Below are 22,068 nucleotides of genomic sequence, written 5' to 3'. Positions count from 1 at the left end.
CAATGAGTAGTCTCACTTGCCACATTATTCTGACTCATCCCCTTGACCTCCCTTTACCTCCTGCCTTGGAGCTCCGAATGTTAACACCCTGATTCTCCAACAAACGGCCCCAGTGAGACGTCAGGGGTGACCTCTCGCCTCTTTCTCTGTCAGAGAGGAGCGGCGTGGGCCTCCTCTGTGGAGCATTTCTGCTATAACGCACCTGACGCCCTGAAAAGTGTGACAGCTGCATAGCCGCGTAGCTTCCCCCCCCTCCGCTTCCACCTGGTCCCAGGCTGTAATCACACAGCTTCATGCTCCAGGGCCCCGCTCTGCTGATTGGAGCCTATCTGACGGCTGGCAGGGAAAACTATCGGAGGAGATAAAATATTCACACACAGCCGTTAGAAGATCCAGAGGGAAAGTCTGAAGGCATTAGCCAGAGCCCACAAACATCTACTCTGACAGTGTTTCCCAAACGTTGAGCTCCCTTGACAGATTTTTTTTTTCTTGCTTAACACCTCCCAAAGTGTCGGTACGAACAAAAACAGGGAGACGCGGACATGCCCTAGAGAAGGGATCTATTGGGATTACCTGAGAAAAGCTCTAGGTGGTTCAGTATTCCTCCCTACAATGGGACTATTCACAACAAGACCTGCATGTTCCTATTTCACACCAATCTTCCTGTATGCCTCAGGGAGACCCAGCCCCACTCACAGTAAGACCATTAAACTGCTCACACAGCACTTCATTTCAAAATAAAAAATAGGCTGAGCTATCTTTAAGTGGTTCCACGAGAAAGAGAGAAAAAAAAATCCTATCTCTCTCCCGTCCCCTCTCAAACTATCCTCTCTGCTCCATCCATTTTTATACCCATGACAAGTAATCATCTCTCCCATCAATCCAGCCTCTTTCATCCCAGCACTCTGGAGTTCTTTACTGAGGGAGAAACTCATTGTAATCTCATCGCAGTATCTCCCGGAGAGCTTTCTACCTGAATGTGTGGCCGAGAAATGAAAGGTGAAGATTGTAGCTCAATATGTGACGGAGGCGCCGGGCCTCCCTACGGGCAAGTACAAGCTGGGCAAACAGAGGCTCTCTCATCAGAGCACATCTGAAGTGTGTGTGAGAGAGAGTGGAGAGGCACGATTGACAGCAGCTTTCCATCAGGATAAAAATGAACCTATTCCATGCTGCTCTATGGTATCGTGGAGGACGAGAGCGAATCAACATTTGGGAGGCTTCTGTGGGATTGGAAGTCTCTGTAGGAGGGTGCAGATTGTGGTTCTTTGCATTTTGTGTCTTGGTATAAAAAAGAGTGCAATGTGCTGGGTTGGTGTTAAATTCTCTTGATAGGTCTGTAGCAGTCTGTTTGCCTGCCAAGCTTGAGTGGGAGGATCAATAGACTGTGGATTAGGAAGGCATGCATATGAGCCTTTTTTTTGCTGAGAAAACCTGAATCCAGTTGTTTATTGTGGCCTCCTCAGCATCGGAGATACTTCAAAATGGCAGCAGATCAAACACATTGAAGCTGCGTCTTTCAAATAATTCATTTGTTCACGCTATATGTGTCCTCTTTGTCTGCAGGTCTTATTCGACTGCAGGAGCTGATCAAGGCACCGTCACGATACAACATTCGTTTGAAGATCCGACAGCTGCCCACCGAGACCAAGGATGCCAAGCCACTTCTGAAGGAGATGAAGAAGGCAAAGGAGTTCCATGTCATCTTTGATTGTGGACATGAGATGGCTGCCTGGATCCTAAAACAGGTATGAAGCATGGGTATTGAGCCACGATATATAGGGTACAGTACATTCCTTGTAAATACTCAACCGGAGGCACTATCTATGGAGCTCCAGAGAGATAAGGGTTGGATTCATCCATTATAGTTATTTTTGATAAAGTGTGTAAAATATATAAATGGACACGAATATTTCAATATTTCAAAAAAATAAAATAAAATACCAAGTGAGTTTGAAAATTATTCAAAGTCAACTCATTATCATCAACAGCCACTTAATTGTTCTAATTTTTAATGTTTAATAAGGTTCCATTCAAAAGTCATTACCTATCAACCAATCACATGCCTCCAGCTCAAAACCCCGATTCTAGATCTAACCATTTAGCACCTCTGGAGCAACAACATTTCCAATGTGATATTGAGGAAGGTTATTCACTTAAAGGTGAGAGGGAGGCGACTATTGACAACTCCATCGGCATGAAAGATGACAGTTTGAGATAAAGGTGACATGGAGTGTAATTGGAAAAAAAAATCCAATATGAAATAAAAACACCTTTTGAAATTGTCTATAATTAAATTAAAATGATTCCCAATGTTGTTACCAAACTGAAGGAATAACATATACTATAAATATACTATTGTTTCAATATTCAAGATTAAAAGGCTTTATTTTACACATTTAATTAATATGATTGTTAACTTCACAATGTCTTTATTATGCATTTAGTATTACTCCATCCAATTGACCTTTAGGTTCAATATTTAAACCGAAATGTCAGATAAGGATACGAACCAGTCTGCTACATTTATTAATAGGGTGATTGAAATCATTTGTAAAATTCATTGAGTTATCAAATAATAATAGTTAAATGTTAGGTTTTCTCCTTGTGAAAACATAGACTCAGTACTAAATACATAGACTCATCGTTAATTCATTATGTATAAGCACTAAAATAATAAGCCAATACAGTATCTGTTCCCCTTTATTGCTCATTCTCTCTTAAAGCACTGAAGCAAATTATTCGGATACCTACTTTCTGCTCCATCTTTAATCTCTTTGTAGAATATTAGATCTCTCCAACTGTCCCTCCATAATGGAAGCTCTTCGTTGCACAATAAAGGTTTTTTAATTAGAAAATCTAACTCTGCTCACAGGCATGTTAAATTCATTTTACAGAGGCGCATTATTTCTGAGAATAGTCAGGGTTTTTTTTTTTACTGAACAGAAGTCTTCTCTGAAGCATATTGCACTGCTTGAATTCTCTATACAGCTGTGTGTCTACGCGAAGCAACAAGAATGATTATTTATTGATGGTGAATACTAGGCAGAGGAAAACATGATCTGTATGTCAGCAGCTCAACTCAGTTCCTTTTCCAACACATTTCCTACCATTGTTTAAAAGGTAGAGTCCAATTACTGCAATGTTTTATTGTATTCGTTATGGTTAGACAGTGTAATAATGATTCTACTTATTATCAATTACCAATCCCACCATTTAAGGATGTCAGACTATACAGGTTAAATAAAAGCTTAATAAAGAATTACATTTAAATGAATGAGCTCATTTGGGCATTAATCTTTACATTTGTATTGACTACCCGATGTTATTTTCTCCCTGTAGGCCCTGGCCATGGGTATGATGACAGAGTACTACCATTATATTTTTACTACCCTGGTGAGTACGCTGCCACTTCTGCTTTTATGTTGACAAATTGCTATTATATAGGATATGTTGTCATTATTTTGCACAGCATTATCTACTTAAAAATGTGTTCAACTGTGTACTTTTCCTAGGCGTCTTGCACTGCTTGAGCGAAATTACATCCAGGTGTCTCAAAGCAGTTTATTCTTCTTCTCTGAGAATCAAATTAAATATGACTCACCCAGGAGCGCGTCAAATAAAAAAAACACTTTAATTTGTTCTTGTGTGTGAAGCCTTGTGGACCTGAACTACAACCTGCATTTGTGATAATAGACGGCCTTGAGCTCACTCATTGTAGTTGATTACAAACATACTTCTCGCATATTGAAGTTGTGAAAGTTTACCTCAAGTTTATTTCCTGAATACAGCACATAACTTTTCACCCCATGCGGCTGTCCACAAACCTGAAAGTAGGAAACACAAGCAGTTGGATATATTTTATTCTGACTCTGGCAGCGCTATTGAAGTTCTCCCAAGTTCTTTGATCTAGCCACTACAAAGAATGCTTGCTACACTGCAGATGAACAGCAGCAAATCTTCGCAGAGCCCAGAGAACAGAAGACTGAGAGCTAGGATAATAGCCCTGAGCAGATGACTGGCACCCATTTGGTCCATTATAGCTAACAAACAGACTTCACGCTGTGTTGTTTGGCGCACAATTGGAAAGTCTGAAGGAAAGGTTGGAGAAAGCTGACCTGAAAAAGACATTTGACAGTGCATAGGGCATGTAACTATCCCTTGTGCAGCCACGGACGAACCTGGCTCGATGAAAGGGGAGTGAGTGAAAGCAGGTATGTCATTGGGAAAGAAAAGAGGATCGTGATTATAGGCTTCTGTCAGTGGCATGCTGCTGCTTGTCGGGTGGAAACATGCCTACTTTAACATCAGCCAGTGTTTGGCCGGTTAGAGGCCACTATGCCGGCCAAAGCTGCTGTATACTGGGGCCGAGCCATCCATGCTGGTTTCGGAAAAGGACAGCAAACATTGACCGTGGCACGGCCATTGTGCGTTCATCACCTGCTGTTGCTCTGTCAACTGTGCTGTCGCATCCCAAAGACATCTGCCTTGGTGAGGTGCCAGACATGCTGTATGCAGGACGATTGGGTTGTCCTTTCCCTTCCACATGATAGATGGCAGTCCACCAAAAGCCGGCCTGTAACCTTGAAAGCCTTTCCTTCATCAAGGCTGCTGCCTCAGCATGAGATAATAAAGCTCTTGAAATACCTTCAACTGCACTCTTCTGCTCCCACTTTCTAAAGCTGCAACTCAAATGGCTGCTCTTAATTATTGAGGACAGACAAGATTAGTATTCAGTGCAGGAAAAGTTGAGGAATTAATTATTGTTGGCAGCTTGAACACATCTAGATTTTCATCTTTATGTATCCAGGACCTTTTTGCCCTCGACATGGAGCCGTATCGTTTTAGTGGAGTCAACATGACCGGGTTCCGCATCCTCAACACAGAAAACTCTCAGGTGTCGTCCATCATCGAGAAGTGGTCAATGGAGCGGCTACAAGCCCCCCCCAAACCCGACTCAGGCCTGCTGGATGGATTCATGACGGTAGGCTCAAACCTTTTTATGCTGCTTACGTAATGCAAATGTTATGCTGTGTTTGCAGAAAACATGCTCATAGCTGCACTCCATTCCTTCATGTCCAAATGACCAAATCAATCTGAAGCCATATGTAACGTAATGGCACCTTCGGGGGTTGGGGGGGGGGGTTATGCTACAACCACTTCAGTGAATATAAAAAATGATCTTCACAATGCAAGGTGACTGTTCATTAAAAAAAAAAAAAGGTTTTGAATTATGCTGTTTTTGAAGAGAATAAATTAGCGCCTACTGTCAATCACAGGTTCCATGGCGCAGAGCTCCTGGGGGGTGGCATTCGGGGGGGGCATGGGGGCAGCATCAACGCCCTCTGCTTGGTGCTTTGGGGCTGATGCCCCTAGGTCTAAATGCTCAGTAATGAGGCAGTGTGAATGGTAATAGCCGTTTATCTGCCCTCCTGCCTCTCCTCTGGGAGCGTGGCCAGAATATGACAATCTGTCAGTGTTCATGCAGAGAGAGGGAACAAATTGGATGGAAATTATGGCCTTGGTTTTTTAGGATGGCATCCAAAAAATCCTAGGATAAGGTGATTTGAAAGTGAAAAAGGGAATGGAGTTCTTCATGGACATTCAAGGTCCCTGTCTGGGTGTGGGTGTTGTTGTAAACAGTGGATTTACTGCATCTCCCTCACAAAGCCTTCCTTGCCGGAAAACATATTTTTTTCACCCGCTTTCAGTCGGCCTTTCTTTCTTCTTGCCAGCTGTAGGATCTGGTATCAGAAATCTGTGTAATGAAAGACATGTTCTTTCATCAAAGACTTAAGCACAGTGGTGCCTCTTCAAATATCAGTCACAGCAGTAATTCACACTTACATGTGATGAGATGAAAACACACAATAGGAATCAATGTGTTTTTTCTTTTAGTTTCCAATTAAGGCCCTGCAAATATACAGCAGTTTGATATGCATTGCAGGAACAATAGGGTACAAGCAGCCGTATGTATTGATAAATAATAGTACGTGTATCCTTTTTCCCGAATGTGCAAAAACAAGCGGTGCAGTTACTGTATGTATGCAGAAAGATTAATGCAGTGCACAGAGACGTTAAAACCCCTTAATTTTTTTTTTCCTCCGCCGGAAATTAATGGATATTAGTAGAGAACGTTGAATTGATTAATTAGCATTGCATGAATCATTTTTGTCAGATCCTATGCTACATATTGACATATCGCACTGGACTAGAACCACCGTTAAATAATGAAAAATGCTTCCGAAGGCTCATGCAGGCTTGATAAAGTACTTCATTAGAGTGCTCTTTTTATAAATCCCGGCTCTGATGTACTTTATTCTTTAGAGTGTTTCGCCCTAAGAGGATTCCTAATAAAGCGTCATTGGAGAAACGGAAGCATGAATATAAAAACACGTAATTTTAATGGTATAATAAAGGCAAAATGGAGTTCTGCTGGTGATTGTGAAGAGCCGTACCTGCATTATAAACGTATGAGTCTGAATAATATTTGGGTTATCTGCAACTTGAATGTGTTTAATTCCTTTTTCAGATCTGCCTGGCATTTATTTATTGGTGCTCTGGGCTGAGAAGCCACCTTGAAAGGTATCATTAAATGAAAGTGGGCTGCAGAAGCCAGAGTGTGACCTCCCACCCCCCGACCCTCCCTCCAGCCTTATATTTCTCCCCTCTCTCCTACCTTATTCTCATTCTCTGCAACACTGAAGCCTTGCTGTGCGCCGGGCTTGTTTGTGCACGGTGACCAGGCAACAGTTGTGTAGCAATGGTTACTAGGACAACGCCGTCCAGGTCACCTTGTGATTTCACGAAGGATTGATTGACTGAGATGGGAGGTGGACGTAGAGGAGTGGGGATGTGGGGAGGTGAGATTGTGGCAAAGGAAAAATGGCGGTTAGGGTGCGGGTGTGGAGAGGTGCATGCAATGTTTTTTTCACGCCACTAGGCTCAGGTTGTGTATAATCACAGTGACACTCACAGCCCTGGGTGAGGCCGAGTGTTATCTCAGGGAAGGATGCATAATGAGAAGACCCTCCTCGACCCCGGCTAGCTCGCAGCCACAAACACACCCGGCCCCTTCCTCCTAACGGGGGTTTGTCCGAGGTGTCTCTGACGTCGAGGGATGCATACTGAGAGAGGGAATGCTAATTAGTGGAGGCTCATTTGTGTTCGGGCGTGAAGTGTGTGTGATATTGTGTGTTTGCGTCGCCGCTTTATCCCTGAAGTAATTTGGAGCTTAAATTGTTGTTAGCCTCAATCTACATTTGGATTAACAGCAGTAAGAGACACACTGTGCTTAATGATAGATGGATAGATGGCTAGATAGATTGATAGGCAGATTTCTCTTATTTTGTCCCATCTGTGTATAATTATAGCCCCAAGCTAATGGGATATTTGGTTTTAATGCTCCATCGTAATTTGCATTCTTTCAAATCCCCATTCACTGAGCTAAGTATATACTTGGATTTAATTGAGGGAAATAAGAAAAATAAAACAGTTTCCCAGTTGAGGCTTTAGGGCCAGTTATTTTCTACATCTGCATCATTTCATTTATGTCTACATTTCAGTGAGCTATAATTACCACAACAGAGGGTGGGATGTTCTCCAGTGTCACCAATGCAATTCTGGTGTAATAGCTCATAATAGTGACTCTTATTAATAGAGAGCGGTTGTTTGGGTAATATGTATAACATGATGATGGGGCTGCAGCTCAAGTTTGCATGGGACACTGTAAAAAGCCTGTTAGCGTTACACTAGATTAATTGGAAAGAAAACAGACGTGCAAAGACACTGACAAACCAGTGAGGAAAATCCGCAAATGCAACATTTTTCTTTCCTTTCCTTTCCTTTCCATCAGCAGCTATTGCTCAAATATCCTAGAGCAAAACACTTCACTTAAATCAGCACAAGAACATGCATGCTCAGCAGATTTTCCCAGGATACTGTATGGTAAATAATTGCTAATGACAATGATTTAAAGAAGAAAATCTACAACGCAGCATTTGTCCCCAACACAGAAAGTAAACGGTCTTTTTTTCCATTAAAGCTGTCCAGTCATAGCAACTCTCTTTGACAGCACATAGCACTCAAGTACAGCTACTTTTGGTGACAAACACATCATGACAGACACACAGAGACATATGTATTTGGGCAATCAGGATGCAGGATGTTGTATACTTTTCATACCTATTTCTTTTTAAAGATTGCCATGCTATAAATCTGTTTATCTCCAGTGTTTCTTCAGCTTTGTGTTATAACTGCCTCCCTATTTACTCATTAATGGCTGTCTGTCTTTTCCCCAAGGGATACAAAATGCATACCCTTGCACAAGGAAATGACAGGAAATGATGCATGCATGTGACTAGTCCCATCTCACCAAATGTGCAACTTAAGATCATATGCTCTCCTGTTCATTCTGACACATTTCACTAATCAAAGCAAAGTCCATACCTGCAATGCGTGCCTGAGCATCTGAGTTCCCTCGCAGGTTTGTATCTACATTTGTGGAAGGGGACCGTTTGCAAAATGCACGTGAGCAGAGCTAGCAAATAGCTTTTGTGAAACGGACCCCTGCATGTTATTCTTGAGACAATATCAGATGCGTGTATGCATTTCACATATAGGCATCATGAGATCATAGGTTCAGTGCACGTAAGCATTATAATTAATTACAGAAATGTCACAATGAATCTTATCAGCCACACACAGAGCTGCACTGTAAACACACACACACACGCTGCACTGTAAACACGCTCACGGGCTGCTCTTCTTTCACTCGAGGGGTGTTTGTTGTCCTCGCTGGTCGATACATGTAATTATGAACTGAACTCGTGCACCTGTATTATTAAATCACACCATCCTTTACAGGCAGTAACACCAGATCAATACAGACCGAAATTATATCTTTTTATCCTGTAGATGTATTGATACAAGGGTAAAAGAGTGTCTTTAAAGAGGATGTTTATAGAAAATGTCAGAATTGTATCATTTTTCCACAAATTAGGGATACTACAAAGGAAGGGAAGAGGGAGGTTTCAGAGAGTGTGACGGACTGACAGGCAGAGACAAAGAGAGAGAGAGGGGGGAGAGAAAAGATACCTTGCTGCATTAACACACACACACACACACACACACGCACACACACACACACACAGAGCTCTGAGCCACCCACACACTGAAATCGTGATACAGGAACATGCTTGAGTCAAGCTATACGGTATGGTTAGAAGATGCTTTTTCCAGGTCTGTTTACACATAAGTGTGTGCTGTAGGATGTCTGATGCAGTTCACATTTGGTCGGGACATGGCTCAGGTTTGCATGCCTGCAATCTGACAATGGGAAGAGAATACGGACACATGATCCCCTCTCCCATGTGAGCATCATTCATGCAACATGCAACCAAATGAAGGGGGTGTATGTTGAGCCAAATTTAAAATGATATTAAATAGAGGATACATTGTGTCATTATGCCTGATACAAATCCCTGCACAAATAAGGTGTACTGGAAATTTGATCAAGCATTTTGTGATACATTTTTATTCTAAAGTGAGTTTTCTCTCTGCGTCTTAAAACATGTTTTTCAGGGCATCAGCAGTGCTCACAGTAAATATCCACATAGTATAGTTCAGCTAATTCTATTTGATTAACCCAACGCATGCATCACATGACTGATATTATCCACTATAATTCTAGGTTATCACAGATTGGTATCATTATATGTGACAGTGTATTAAGAAGCTTAAGAGAAGATGTGGAAATTGAATCTATTTAAATGAATGTTCCATGTGATTTTAAAAACTACCATTTTATCAGATCTTAAATAAAAAGTGTAAAATAGTGAAGCTCACATTCTTATTTCTTGTTATTGCAACATGCTTCCCAGCGCTTCGATAGCACACACATCATTTGCAGCCTAATGAAAAGCATGAGGCTTTGATGTTGCATCTGATATACAGAACTAACAGACTGCACTCCACACAGGTTTACAGGTTGGTTGCGTCCATTACAGCAATGTGATCTCTCTCCCTCTGATCCCAGTTGGCAGAGGAGAGAGCCTTTTAAAGACAGCAACTGTGGGGAGCAGACACTCGATGCCCTGTGCCGGGCACCACCAGCTGGGCTTGGCACAGCATCAACATTATTAGCACCAGTGCTCCCTCGGTCCATAGAAGCCTTTTGTGAGCGAGATCAGGCAGCGGGAGTGAGATGGAGGTGGAATTTAGAGGGATTTATTTCCTTTTTTACCTTGATTTTGCTCCGTCTTTACATCAATTTCTCACTTGTTTTAACATGATATTAAACCAAACTGAAAGAGCAAAGTAGAATATCCGTTGAATTTTAAAAGCTTTTTGACATTTTGGAAAGTGTATCTACCTGATTGAGTGTTGTGTAATGTTCACCTACTTTATCTAGACGTAGCTGGAGGCTGATTGAAGACGAGGAAAGACCATTGTGTTAAACAGCCACTTGATCAGATGTAGGTTAGCCAGCGAGGTGCTAATTAGGCAGGACTCTGAAGAGACAATGCTGCCGACAACACGCTGCTACCTGAAGGCTCTGAACCACAGCTTGGAGCCTTCACAACCTTTTTTTTTAACTTAAAGAAATAATGAGGTACTTATCTTATTTAATGTTTCTAATTTGCAGTTTCTCATTATATCAATCTGGGACATTTAAAGGGATTCATCTCAAGGGATAGCAGTCTAGATCTGTCAGTCAGATGGGCCACCACTTTGGATTAGACTCTAATATTAGCTAGAATAATCATTTCTAAAATAAAAGAATCATGTACGCAAGTGTAACACTGTATACTTAACCAATTCTGAATGTACAGTGTACTGTCAATCTTAGAGGATATTTGGGCCTATCTCCTCTAGGTTACGACTCGGGAGCCAATGACACACAGCTAATAAAGGGTTGATTAGAACAACACATGTATTACAACACAGGAGAAATAACAGGGTATCATCAGGATAAAACGTTTTTTCAAAAGGTAACGTTTTGATGTTATCCAACTTAAACTTGCTTGATGGCCAAATACTTGCAAAACAAATGACAGTTTGCATCCGCCTCAGCTGTGCTTGTGTTTACTTTTGCCTCAAATGCAAATATTTGCATGCCAACATGGTAGAGATTATACCTGCTGAACATCATATCAGCAACTCACATTAGATTTGACCTCAAGGTATGCTGTTCATAAACACAGCCTTATAAAGCTGCTACTGGACTCTGGACCTTCAATCTTGCTATATTTCAAATGTATATATTCTCCTTTATACTTTAGCTTTCACCCAAAATGAGAAAGAATTGTATAGGGAGAAATCTGGTGTGCAGGAAGTGTTCCTGGCAGCAGCATGAGGGGTTTGTTTGGAACAAACAGGAGAGGGACTAGGTAGTCAGCTTGAGCAGTCTGTGCGTGTTTGAACTGCTTTTCCCATTTAGCTATGTCTACACATTGTTTGTCTTCAACATTTGATGAGGTCGCTAACTCTCTCTGCCCTTGTGACCTTCATTCCCAAGTTCAAATATACTATATGTATTGTCATTAGAGGGTGAATTACCTGCAGTCATTAGGCGTGTTATTCTTGAAATAAAAAGATCACTTAGACATTGATAAAGTGTAAGGTGAGAGTGAAGGTTGCATCAATATTCAAGCATCTGTCAGTATTTGATAAGATGGGATGCTTTAATAGCTCCACATCAATACTGAATAAATACATCAGAGTTCAGTTCACTTTCTCACTCTTCCCGTAGGACCCTTTCTTTAAAATAAAAGAAAACTCTTCAGTCTACTTTTTTATCCTCCTTTTTAAAGTGTGCTTAAATCTACAATAAAACCATGAATGTGCTTTCACATAAATCCAGCACCATCAATAGATCCGCACCCCAGGGGTCCTCGTCGGAAGAAGCCAGTCTTACTTCCCTGTGAGAAAGAAAAATAAATGAATTAAAAAAATAAATGCAACAAGGCTGCTTTGTTGCCTCAGCATGTGGAAATGCAATGTGAGAAAAGGGATTAAACCTCCAACGCAAAAGAGAAGAGGAAAAATGACAGTGACTGCATTGGCAAAGCCCTCCATATACCCACACTCTGAGCTCAGTGGAAAACTGTAGAGAGAAGGCGGGGAAAGCAGAGGGAAAGACACAATGAGACGAAGAGAGACAGAGTGGAAAAGTTACGGACAGACAGAGAGATGGCACAACTGAGCTGAAGTCACCCCAGGGCTTTTCCCCACCAAAATGATCTGACACGGCCTGCTTTCCCTTCTCTGCTACGAGGCCTGAAACAGCCATAATATGCCCCATAAATCACATATGTCATATTTCAGTGTTTTTCAACCCTTTGCTTTTTCATTTTTGTCCTAGAAGTGAAAGTTTGCACAATTCTCTTTGCACTGATTCATCGCCCAGGGTCTCATGCAACACACCAATGCTAGAAATACTCTGGCACATGTTGCATGATAATTTAACTTGTACTAGAATGAGCAAAAACGTATAATATTGGGAAGATTTGAGGCTTCACAGTCATCTGGAAACTGTATGCTTCTTAGACTTTAAATGAATCTTTAAATATGTGGGAATAAGGCATATTTGCTCTCTTACTGAGACCTAAACAAGTAGTTTGACAGCACACTCAGTAATATTAATCTCATCTAACTTTCGCCAAGAAAACAAATATGTGTATGTCCCACATTCCTCATTTTAATTGATATTAGAGGAAGCGTTATGGAGCCTCATCGATTATGGATGCAGATAGCTCACCAACTAGCTGCTCTTTAAGAGGCTATCTCTTGCCAAATTTGAAATTCATCACTAATTATGTACAGACATTTCCCTCCAGTGTCCATCCTCCTCATGAGGTTTCCCCCCTTGGCAGATTAAAACAAATGCGGTATCTCACTCCGTGGGGGTAGAGAGCGAAGAGAGCTTCTTGATTAAAGTAGATATCATGAATAATCGTGTAGCTTTCACCGGAAGCTCCTCTTGACAAGTGAAGATTTAATTGCCAAACATAACAAAGTTTAAAGTTGCAGTAATGTGTCTGACAGCGGAAATACTGAGTCAAATACTGGCACCAACTGCGCAGTGAAGCAGCACAAATACATATAGAGTGAATGAAATGAAAAATTACCTCCTTCTTCTATCAAATCATCAAATCCCATGAGACTGTCTGTGATCTGAGGGCAGAGTGACTTTGGCTCCAATGAAACAATGAGCTTCTCTCTCTCTCTCTCTCTCCCACTGACACGGTGACTCTGATGCTGATGGCAATGCTGCCGGTCTGCGTGTGTGTGTGTCTGAGTTCATATCTGTGTGTGTGTGTGTGTTGTTGCTCTGTGCCTGGCAGCTGCAGCTTAGTGATGCATGGTGAATAACAGGTCAGTGCTAATCTCATTAGGGCTAATCAGATGTATATGATATGTATAAACAGTGGAGTCCTATACTGTACACAAGGAGCCGCAGAAGACGTCCATCAAAAGTGTGTGTGTGTGTGTATGTGCGTGCGTGCGTGCGTGCGTGTGTGTGTTTAGAGGTATGCTGGGGAGGGGACGACTGATTGAGATGAGGTGAACAGAAAAAGAGAGATTTTTCAGGGTGCAACATTATCAGAGGAATTATGCACAGGTGGGGAGCTGGAGTGAATACTGATGAAGGGAATAGGAATATATTTTTGTGAACACACATACAGTCCACACACACACACACACACACACACAGCAGCTACAGTTTGCACCTGTTCTAAATGAGGACTGCATGCAACTACGACAAATGAGGCATGCCTTAAGGAAGCTTGAGGTTTGTCACTATGTCTGTTCCCAGTTATTAAGTGTGGTGTGCATACATTAAACGTGGGGTAGGTAAGTTTGAGAAACCGGCTCGAGATACACTTTTTGTTATATTCCATGGAATGCTCTTAACATCCCGATAGCAATGAATATCTTAAGTGCTTTGACAAAAAATCCATAACAAAATGTCATCTGTGGAAGCCGTAGTACTGTAAAAAGCACGACCAATCATTTTAGCCGGGCCGGCTAAAATGACTGGATGGCCTACCTGCCTGTCAGCCTCCCATCGGGGCACAAACTTATCTCGTGCCCTCATTGGTCATGTGCGCGTTTGTGTGTGTTGGAGGAGGGGCTCTGTAAGGAAGTGGCAGATTTTTTCCGGCTGTGTATTTTCAAATTCTAGCGCACTCGAGCTGGTTTCTCCAAAATTACCTATACCCCACCTTTAATGTCTTTCTGCATGTGTGTTAATATTTGTATGATCCTTACCTGTTTATGAGAGATGGTACATGCAAAGGTGAAATCAGACATCAAGGGTAAGAAAGAAAGATGTGAGGTGTTGAAACATATGAGTCATGAAATGAAGGAGAAAGGCTGGAATTGTACTTGTATTGAAGCAGAGGGAGACTGCGTGATTTCAGATGGTTATGTGGGTGTTTGAGTGAAAAAGAGAGTGGAACAAAGACAAGGCAACAAAGGTTTTGGCCATCTTGTTTGAAACCCTTTCCCCTCGCTCTCTGAGTGTCCCAGGAGTTCAAGATTGGTTTCACTTAAAGCACTTAAAACACCCCACAGGACCATTGCTTGTCTCTGAAATACATATCAAAATCGCTCTGGGATTGTTTCTAAATTGAATGCAATCTGCCAGAGTTGCGAGCCATCTTTTTAGGGTTTTTTCCTCCTCACTCTTGATCTCTCCTGCCTGCACTTGATGCCAGCTTTCCTTTGTTTCCATCACAAAGGGGTTTTCAGGAAGTGTTCTGCTCCAAAGACAAATAGTAAAAAGATCTTTGCTGCATAAATCATACATCTAGCCAATCAAAGGTTAAAAGATTGAGTAAATATTTCAGGGAAAGCCGCAGGAGAAGCTAATAGAAGGACATAAAGCACTTTAAAGGGGACCTATCATGCAAAATGCACTTTTGTACGTCTTTTATACATGAATATGTGTCCCCGGTGTTCCAGGGAACTCACCAAGTGTCAGAAAACACAACCCTCTCTATTTTCCTCCATACCCAAATCTCTAAAAAAGGGGCTGCAACGGATCTGATAAAAACTGATCCAGATTTGAACATTTCTCTGACGTCAGGACGGAGGAGCTGACCTATCAGGGGAATGAGAAGTTGCCGTGGCATGGTAACAGCATGGTAACACGGCGCTCGTAACTCGGCCCCCTCCTTTGCAGGGGGGCGTGTTCAGCTGCAGCGCATGCAAAGACATGGTGGAGGAGAGCAAAATAGAGCGAAATGAGGCATGGCTAAAATGCATGATCTGTTTGGTATTTTGAAAAAGAAAACGTATAAATATACCTTATATAGGTATGGCCCTACAATATATTATTCAAATATAGCATGATAGGTCCACTTTAAATAAAGAGGCTGATGGGGGATTTGATGGAGTATGTTGTCCTAAGAATGCAAACACAGCATCGTATACAATGAGTTTACATTGCAAAACGTCTAATGAACGTTCTGTATTCAAATAGACATATATTTCTGGTTGATAAGACCAATCTTTATGTTGAAATGAACAAATTCCTTTGTCTAATGTTGCCAAGATTTAAAAATAACTTGTTTAGAAACTCTCATTGTGGCACTATAGCATGTTTGGGGCCTTTTAAAATCTTCATTTTGGACACTGCACAAAGACATGAATTGGTTTCTGTTGTCACACTTCCAAGGTTTTGCTGAATTATCCGTCAGTATGAAACGTAGAATACAAATAAACTTCCAAGCAGAACTTTCAAGTGGTATCTGTTTTAAGTAAACAAGTTGTCAGATTATTTTCCCAGAGGAGTTCTTCACAGAATGTGTTTATAGTTGTAATGTTTCACTACAAATGAATGTTCATGCTGTTGAGTTTGACCCAAAGGAATAAAGTGTTTCTAGATGGAAGAATAGGAATGTGATATTGATTGTTCTTGGAAGGGAAAAGGTCAAGGTTATTGAAGGTCAAAAGCAAGAACTAAAATAAGAGGCAGGCATTTATGAGAGAAAGATTAGCAATGCATGAATTCAACCCAGTCACTTTAAAACAAAAAAGAGTGTATTTGAATGAAACATTTGTGGAATAAATGAATTCAAAATGTACTTTAGAAGTGGGCTGCAACAGAAAGTGATTATAGTTCAGCTGTTTGGAAAGTGCATCTTGAAAATAAAGACAATAAGCCAATAAGTCTTGCATACAATTGGTACAACAATAATTGGATTATCGGACATGATGAACTTTCCCTTCAGTGGGAAAATAGTGTTTGGATACGGACTCTTTTCTAATCAGTATTTACCATGAACACACACATCCACACACACGGCCTGCATTAGGAAAGCCGATATGGGGGTAGCTGTCCCCCTTTCCCAGGGAAGCAGTGGGGATGAAAGAGAGCAGAGATGGGTCTCCCACCCTCTGGTCTGCTTTTGCCTTTGACACCAGCAGTCACCAACTCTAACAGCACAGGAGAGCGAGGAGACGGGCTGAAAACCCACTATCTGCCCACCCTGCTCTCCTCTCTATCTCACATGTTCTCTTTCCCTGCTGCTGGAAGTAAGATGTATTTATTTAATTGACCTTACTCTATAAATAGAGGCTGGTTACATGTAGCATATTTTCCGTCCGTCGTGTAACCGTCTTGCATTCCTTTTCAATCGGCATGGAGGGTAAGGATGCTCAACTGCAACAGAAAGTAATTATAGTACAACTTTGACCAAATCAGATTGAGCTGTTTGGAAACTAAATCTTTAAAATAAAGACAATAATCCTATAATTGGTACAACAATAATTGGATTATGGACATGATGAACTTTCCCTTAAGTGGGAAAATAGTGTTTGGATACTGACTCCCTGCTCTCCTCTCCTCTCTCTCGACCTTGCACTATAAATATAGGCTGGATACATGTAGCATCATTTCTGTCCTTCATGGAACCGTCTTGCATTCCTTTCCTATACACGACATGGAGGGTAAGGATGCTCAACTGCGCCTATAGGAACGACACAGGGAACTGAGTTGAGCTGAACAGCAGCTCACTGGTCTCCTGCTGTGCACCTCGCTGTGCAGGACCCCCGCTCATTCTCCCTGACAGCCGGCACATTCACACAGACCCCTATAGCTGCAGGATACTCTGTGGTCTCAAAGACATTTTTCATACTGCCTCGCAGGTTGGTCATCCAGGACTTGTCAAATAAGATCACCACAGTGTATTTGAGCCTGTGTGGGACCATGGAAAGAGGATCTAAGCTAAGCTGTAATGTGTTGACCTGGGTGACTGTAGAGTGTCTCAAACTGTGAGGACAGACGGCATGAAAGGAATTCATGTGTGCCAGGCAGAGAGCAGAGATAAACCTCAGCATCTCACAGTCGGTGTGAGAAATGTAGCCCGAGCCTTTACTTCCTTTGATGGCTTATTACTGGGGTTATATGGATGGCCCTAATACGTGCTTTTCAATGCACTTCACAATGTATGCCGGCTATTTTTTGTCCTGTGTACTTAGCGTGTTACACAGAATATGCCAGTCATAGTTGTCCCGAATGCACTGGTGACTGTTTTGCATTCCCTCTCTCTGGAGAACAGGCACACCCATCAGGAGCCATTAGTCTTCACAGTGACAGGCCGGCCTTCCACTGAGAGACTCTCCCTGGCGGAGCTTTCTCATCGCCTCAGACAGTGGTCGGGTATTTTTTACTAACAGGCTGAGACACCGTGCCATTTGTGCGGGGCATTAACTGCTGGCTTTACAGCAAATTTATGTTCTGACAAAAGAGTAAAGCAAGTCACCCACGATTTCACACGGCTTCTTATGTTCCTCCCCAGGTGAACAGATGAGCGGATTAAAGGTCATGTGGATAGATGTATTGGCAGGTGTTGTAAAAATGTCTAATGATTTCTCCTTCCTGTCCGCAGACGGATGCAGCGCTGATGTACGACGCGGTGCACGTGGTGGCGGTGGCGGTGCAGCAGTCGCAGCAGATCACGGTCAGCTCTCTGCAGTGTAACCGCCACAAGCCGTGGCGCTTCGGGGGGCGTTTCATCAATCTCATCAAAGAGGTACAAGGCCAACAGAGCTATCAGTGTGCAGCCTGTCTTCACCTCTGACCTGTGGAATCTGCTGAACACAACATGTTATATTGATCAGTGCAATCACATGTTTGCAGCATCCTCTGTGCATTACTGTAGCAGCTTCTGGGAACTGAGCTGCACATTTTGCATTGTTGTCTGTTCTTTTGTTGTAAATCATGTGAAAACACATTTGCTGCTTAATTTGAACACTCTCAATAATGTTATTGATAATGTGATCTAAATAACCGCCTTTTCCACAGCAACTCCATCCCTGTATCCCACTTTCTCTCCGCTCATTACTCCACCCGTGTTTGTATCAAAGCCTCTCTGTGTCTCCTTAACTGTAGTCGGGGTCAGCCATTTGCTTTGTTCTACAAAGCTCTGTCATTATGTGGATGGTATCATTGCAGGTAATTTTCAGAATGAGCCATTGTATTACCCCCCCCCCCCCCCCCCCCCCCCCCCCCCCCCCCCCCCCCCCTGTGTTTCCTATCGCTCGCCATGCCCGTCTGTTCCTCCAATGGCTTTGAAGTGAAACTTCAAGCACAATGAACCACATGCATAATGAACTCTTACCTGTCAAACCTGCTGCTATTCTGGATGCTTTATTTATTTCTTGTTATTTTGTTGAGATAGACAGTGAGGGAAGAGCCAGACAAAATTAATAATTGGGACAGAAAAAGTTTTTTCGATTAGCTGTTGTGAAAGACGATACCTTAAGGTTAATGGAATCAGTGTGCTGAGAATTTAGATTATTATGCTGTGCGCTTCTGTCTGCAGGCTCACTGGGACGGGTTGACAGGACGTGTTCTCTTCAACAAGACCAATGGACTGAGGACAGATTTCGACCTGGATGTCGTCAGTCTGAAGGAGGAGGGGCTGGAAAAGGTGTGTGACACATTGGTGCAGTGGATGATGTATGACTTTTGAGTTTAAAGAAAGTGTGTGTCTGGATGCTTTGAAATATTCTTGCAGACAGTGAGATAAACTTGATGCTGAATTGTTTCTCAGATTGGAACATGGGATCCTCCCAGCGGTCTGAATATGACAGAGTCTCACAGAAGCAAGACGTCCAACATCACGGACTCTCTGGCTAACAAGTCCCTGCGTGTTTCCACCATTCTGGTACACACAGACAAACAATAACACACACAGTTGTCGAATACACACAGAAAAAAACTACTGCTAAATGTATTTTCCCTGCACAGGAGGAGCCATATGTGATGTTTAAAAAGTCGGACAAGCCTCTGTATGGGAACGACCGTTTTGAAGGCTACTGTATTGACCTGCTGAGGGAGCTCTCTGCCATCCTGGGCTTTCGCTATGAGGTGCGATTAGTGGAAGATGGGAAGTACGGCGCGCTGGATGAAAGCACCGGCCAATGGAACGGCATGGTGCGAGAGCTAATAGACCATGTAAGTCAACTATCAACGGGGCTGCGCATTGTAATATGCTGAAAATACTCGGGGGGGGGGAAAGGAAAAAGTAGAAATGACAGTAAACTGCTCCGAGTACTAGACTCCTGGTACTAGGATGGGTTAAATGCAGAGGCCACATGTCACTGTGTGTGCTGTGTGCTCTGCATGTGTGACCATTAAAAGAGGGGTTTCATCCCTCCCATTCTATTCTATAAATCTCCGAAAGCAAAGATTTTCTAGCCAGTGGTTTCACTAATAACCTCCAATCCAATGCCCAATTGGATGAGATGTTAATTGCATTGCTTTGAATAATTTGAATGTTGCTACTTCAATCCTAAATGACTGTTTGTCTTAAGCAGCAGAAAAGGAAAGGCCTAAGAAATCTCAAACATTTTGCAGAAAATCTGACAAAGAAAAAAAACTGTAAAAACCGCCACTGTTGGAGGGGTTATGTTAAAATATTCCAAGTCAGAAAAAGGCTAATCTTCTGTTTCACTGGAAACACGGATTATTTGTCCCTGATTGATCTAATCCCAAAATGGTCTCTTTAGTGACTCATCCTCGACACCACATGAGAAGGATTAGAAATGTTACCTGTCATTTCCAGAAAAAAACTCAACCTCCTACCTGCTAATCCCTCTGAACTACTGACCCCAGCAATGTCCCCTCCTCCATCATGACTCTTCCTCCTGTACATATTGAACAGAACAGCTGTTGACAGAAATCAGATCGTAATGCGATTGCTTGTCTTTTATTGTGTGACTCAAACACCCACCGCTTTTATCACGTTGCAGAAATCAGACCTGGCGGTGGCTCCTCTGGCCATCACCTACGTCCGGGAGAAGGTCATCGACTTCTCCAAGCCCTACATGACGCTGGGGATAAGTATCCTGTACCGCAAACCCAACGGCACCAACCCCGGGGTCTTCTCCTTCCTCAACCCCCTCTCACCTGATATCTGGATGTATATTCTGCTGGCTTGCTTGGGTGTCAGTTGTGTGCTGTTTGTCATAGCCAGGTAACATGTCAAGCCCTTCTTTCCCTTCCTTCCTCCACGTACCTCTTCTGTTTCCCTACATTCACTTTTACACAGATTCCCTCTGGGCCTAAAAGGGGGGATATTACACAGAAAATCATTATGCTTCGACTGGTGGCAAACTAGACTTCAGTGATGTAGCTATAGTCTACAACATAAGAATATTAAATCAAAATACATTACTCCGACGGATCTTCCCAGTGTTCTTCCATGATTGCTTATATTTTTTAGCTTTTAAATTATTTATTTTTGTCAGAGTGGGCCTTTTTAAAGCCTTAAAATACAACTGGAAGTGTAGACTGTTTTACAGAAAGAAGCGCAGCGCCTGCCAGAACAACAAATCCCCGACTTTTACAACCTCCCACGAGCACTTAACCAACCACCCAGAAAAGTTCACATAACAAACGTTTTAGCGTCATTATCATGCATTGATAAAGTAGCTTTAATGAAAAGAATCAAAAAGGTAATAAAAAGGGATGAACGTTATCTCGGATTTCATTACTCGCTGTACTTTTCAGTTAATGAGCTAGACAAGGAAAAACACTGGTGTAGTCATTAAAATCAGCTGACTGCTAACACTGTTTAAGGCATCTTTGCACAAGCATCAGCAGCTGTAAAACCAGCTACCCGTTATATATCTCTAAAGCTGCTGTAAGGAATGTACAATTCTTACAAATATCTTGATGCACCCTACCCTCTGAAACCCTCAATGCATGACCGCAAAATGTGTGTTAACCCCAGGGCTCCTCTTCCTCTGCTTTCATCCCGAGAGGTTTGGGTTTAATGCACATTTCATCAAATGTTACCGGCACAATGATCACATAAGAGGAAAGCGGCAACTGTCACCTAAGTTTGTTCAGAATATGCAAATTATATCCGTAGCCCTTTGTTTCCACGGTTGGTCAGGGTAAGTGATTAGCATGCAATTATATTAATATGCTTTCAGTTGTAATGAAATGGCCTCGGTACTTTTATTAAATTATAATTCTCTTGTCTGCATGCAAGCATTGGGCACGTTTTTTTTGCACACCGTGGCAATAAATAGTGCTTGTCCTCACACTTTGTGACCAAAATTATTCAGCAAAGTTCAAATCTGAAGTACAGTGTTTTTCTCCTTCAGTTAGCTGAGCTGGTTCTCTCATAATTGTAGTATTGATTGCACGGCCACCGATTGATTGGTCAACCCCTCAAATGCACAGTATATTATTTTATTGAATCCCCTGCAAATAGAGTGAGTGAAGTGAACACCTCAATCTCACCTGGGATTTCACATCTTTGAAATTCTTCCCACACACACAATTCACATACACACACCTTTTTCTGACTAAATAAGCTATCTCATTTCAAGCTCCAGAGTAATACATTTCACTCAGTGGTTTCTTTCAGCTCTGTTTGTGGTTGGATTGATTTCTCTCTTTATTAACAAAGAAATGGTATTCACTCAGATTTCAAAAACCTTTTTCCAATGCAGATCCGCCTGCCAAAAGATTGTATGATTTAAATTCCATTATGAAATGTTTACATGTAATTACAGGATGTCGCAGTTTCGCAGTCCAAC

General features: G+C 42.1%; 1 protein-coding gene across 2 annotated transcripts in view; it reads left to right on the top strand.

Moving 5' to 3' along the window:
- LOC117493482 (glutamate receptor ionotropic, kainate 2-like) overlaps positions 1-22,068 on the top strand; it is a 55,812-nt gene that overhangs the window by 19,573 nt on the left and 14,171 nt on the right. For both annotated transcript variants that reach the window (XM_034144048.1, XM_034144049.1), the window contains exons 4-11: positions 1,567-1,748; positions 3,343-3,396; positions 4,811-4,984; positions 17,901-18,044; positions 18,837-18,944; positions 19,068-19,181; positions 19,265-19,471; positions 20,269-20,492. In XM_034144048.1, coding sequence (XP_033999939.1) covers positions 1,567-1,748; positions 3,343-3,396; positions 4,811-4,984; positions 17,901-18,044; positions 18,837-18,944; positions 19,068-19,181; positions 19,265-19,471; positions 20,269-20,492 — 1,207 coding nt within the window. The remainder of the gene's footprint in view (positions 1-1,566; positions 1,749-3,342; positions 3,397-4,810; positions 4,985-17,900; positions 18,045-18,836; positions 18,945-19,067; positions 19,182-19,264; positions 19,472-20,268; positions 20,493-22,068) is intronic.

The sequence above is a fragment of the Trematomus bernacchii genome, unplaced genomic scaffold, assembly GCF_902827165.1.
Source record: "Trematomus bernacchii unplaced genomic scaffold, fTreBer1.1, whole genome shotgun sequence".
Lineage (NCBI taxonomy): Eukaryota > Metazoa > Chordata > Actinopteri > Perciformes > Nototheniidae > Trematomus > Trematomus bernacchii.
Note: the sequence above shows the minus strand (reverse complement) of the source record. Positions and strands in the feature narration are given on the sequence as shown.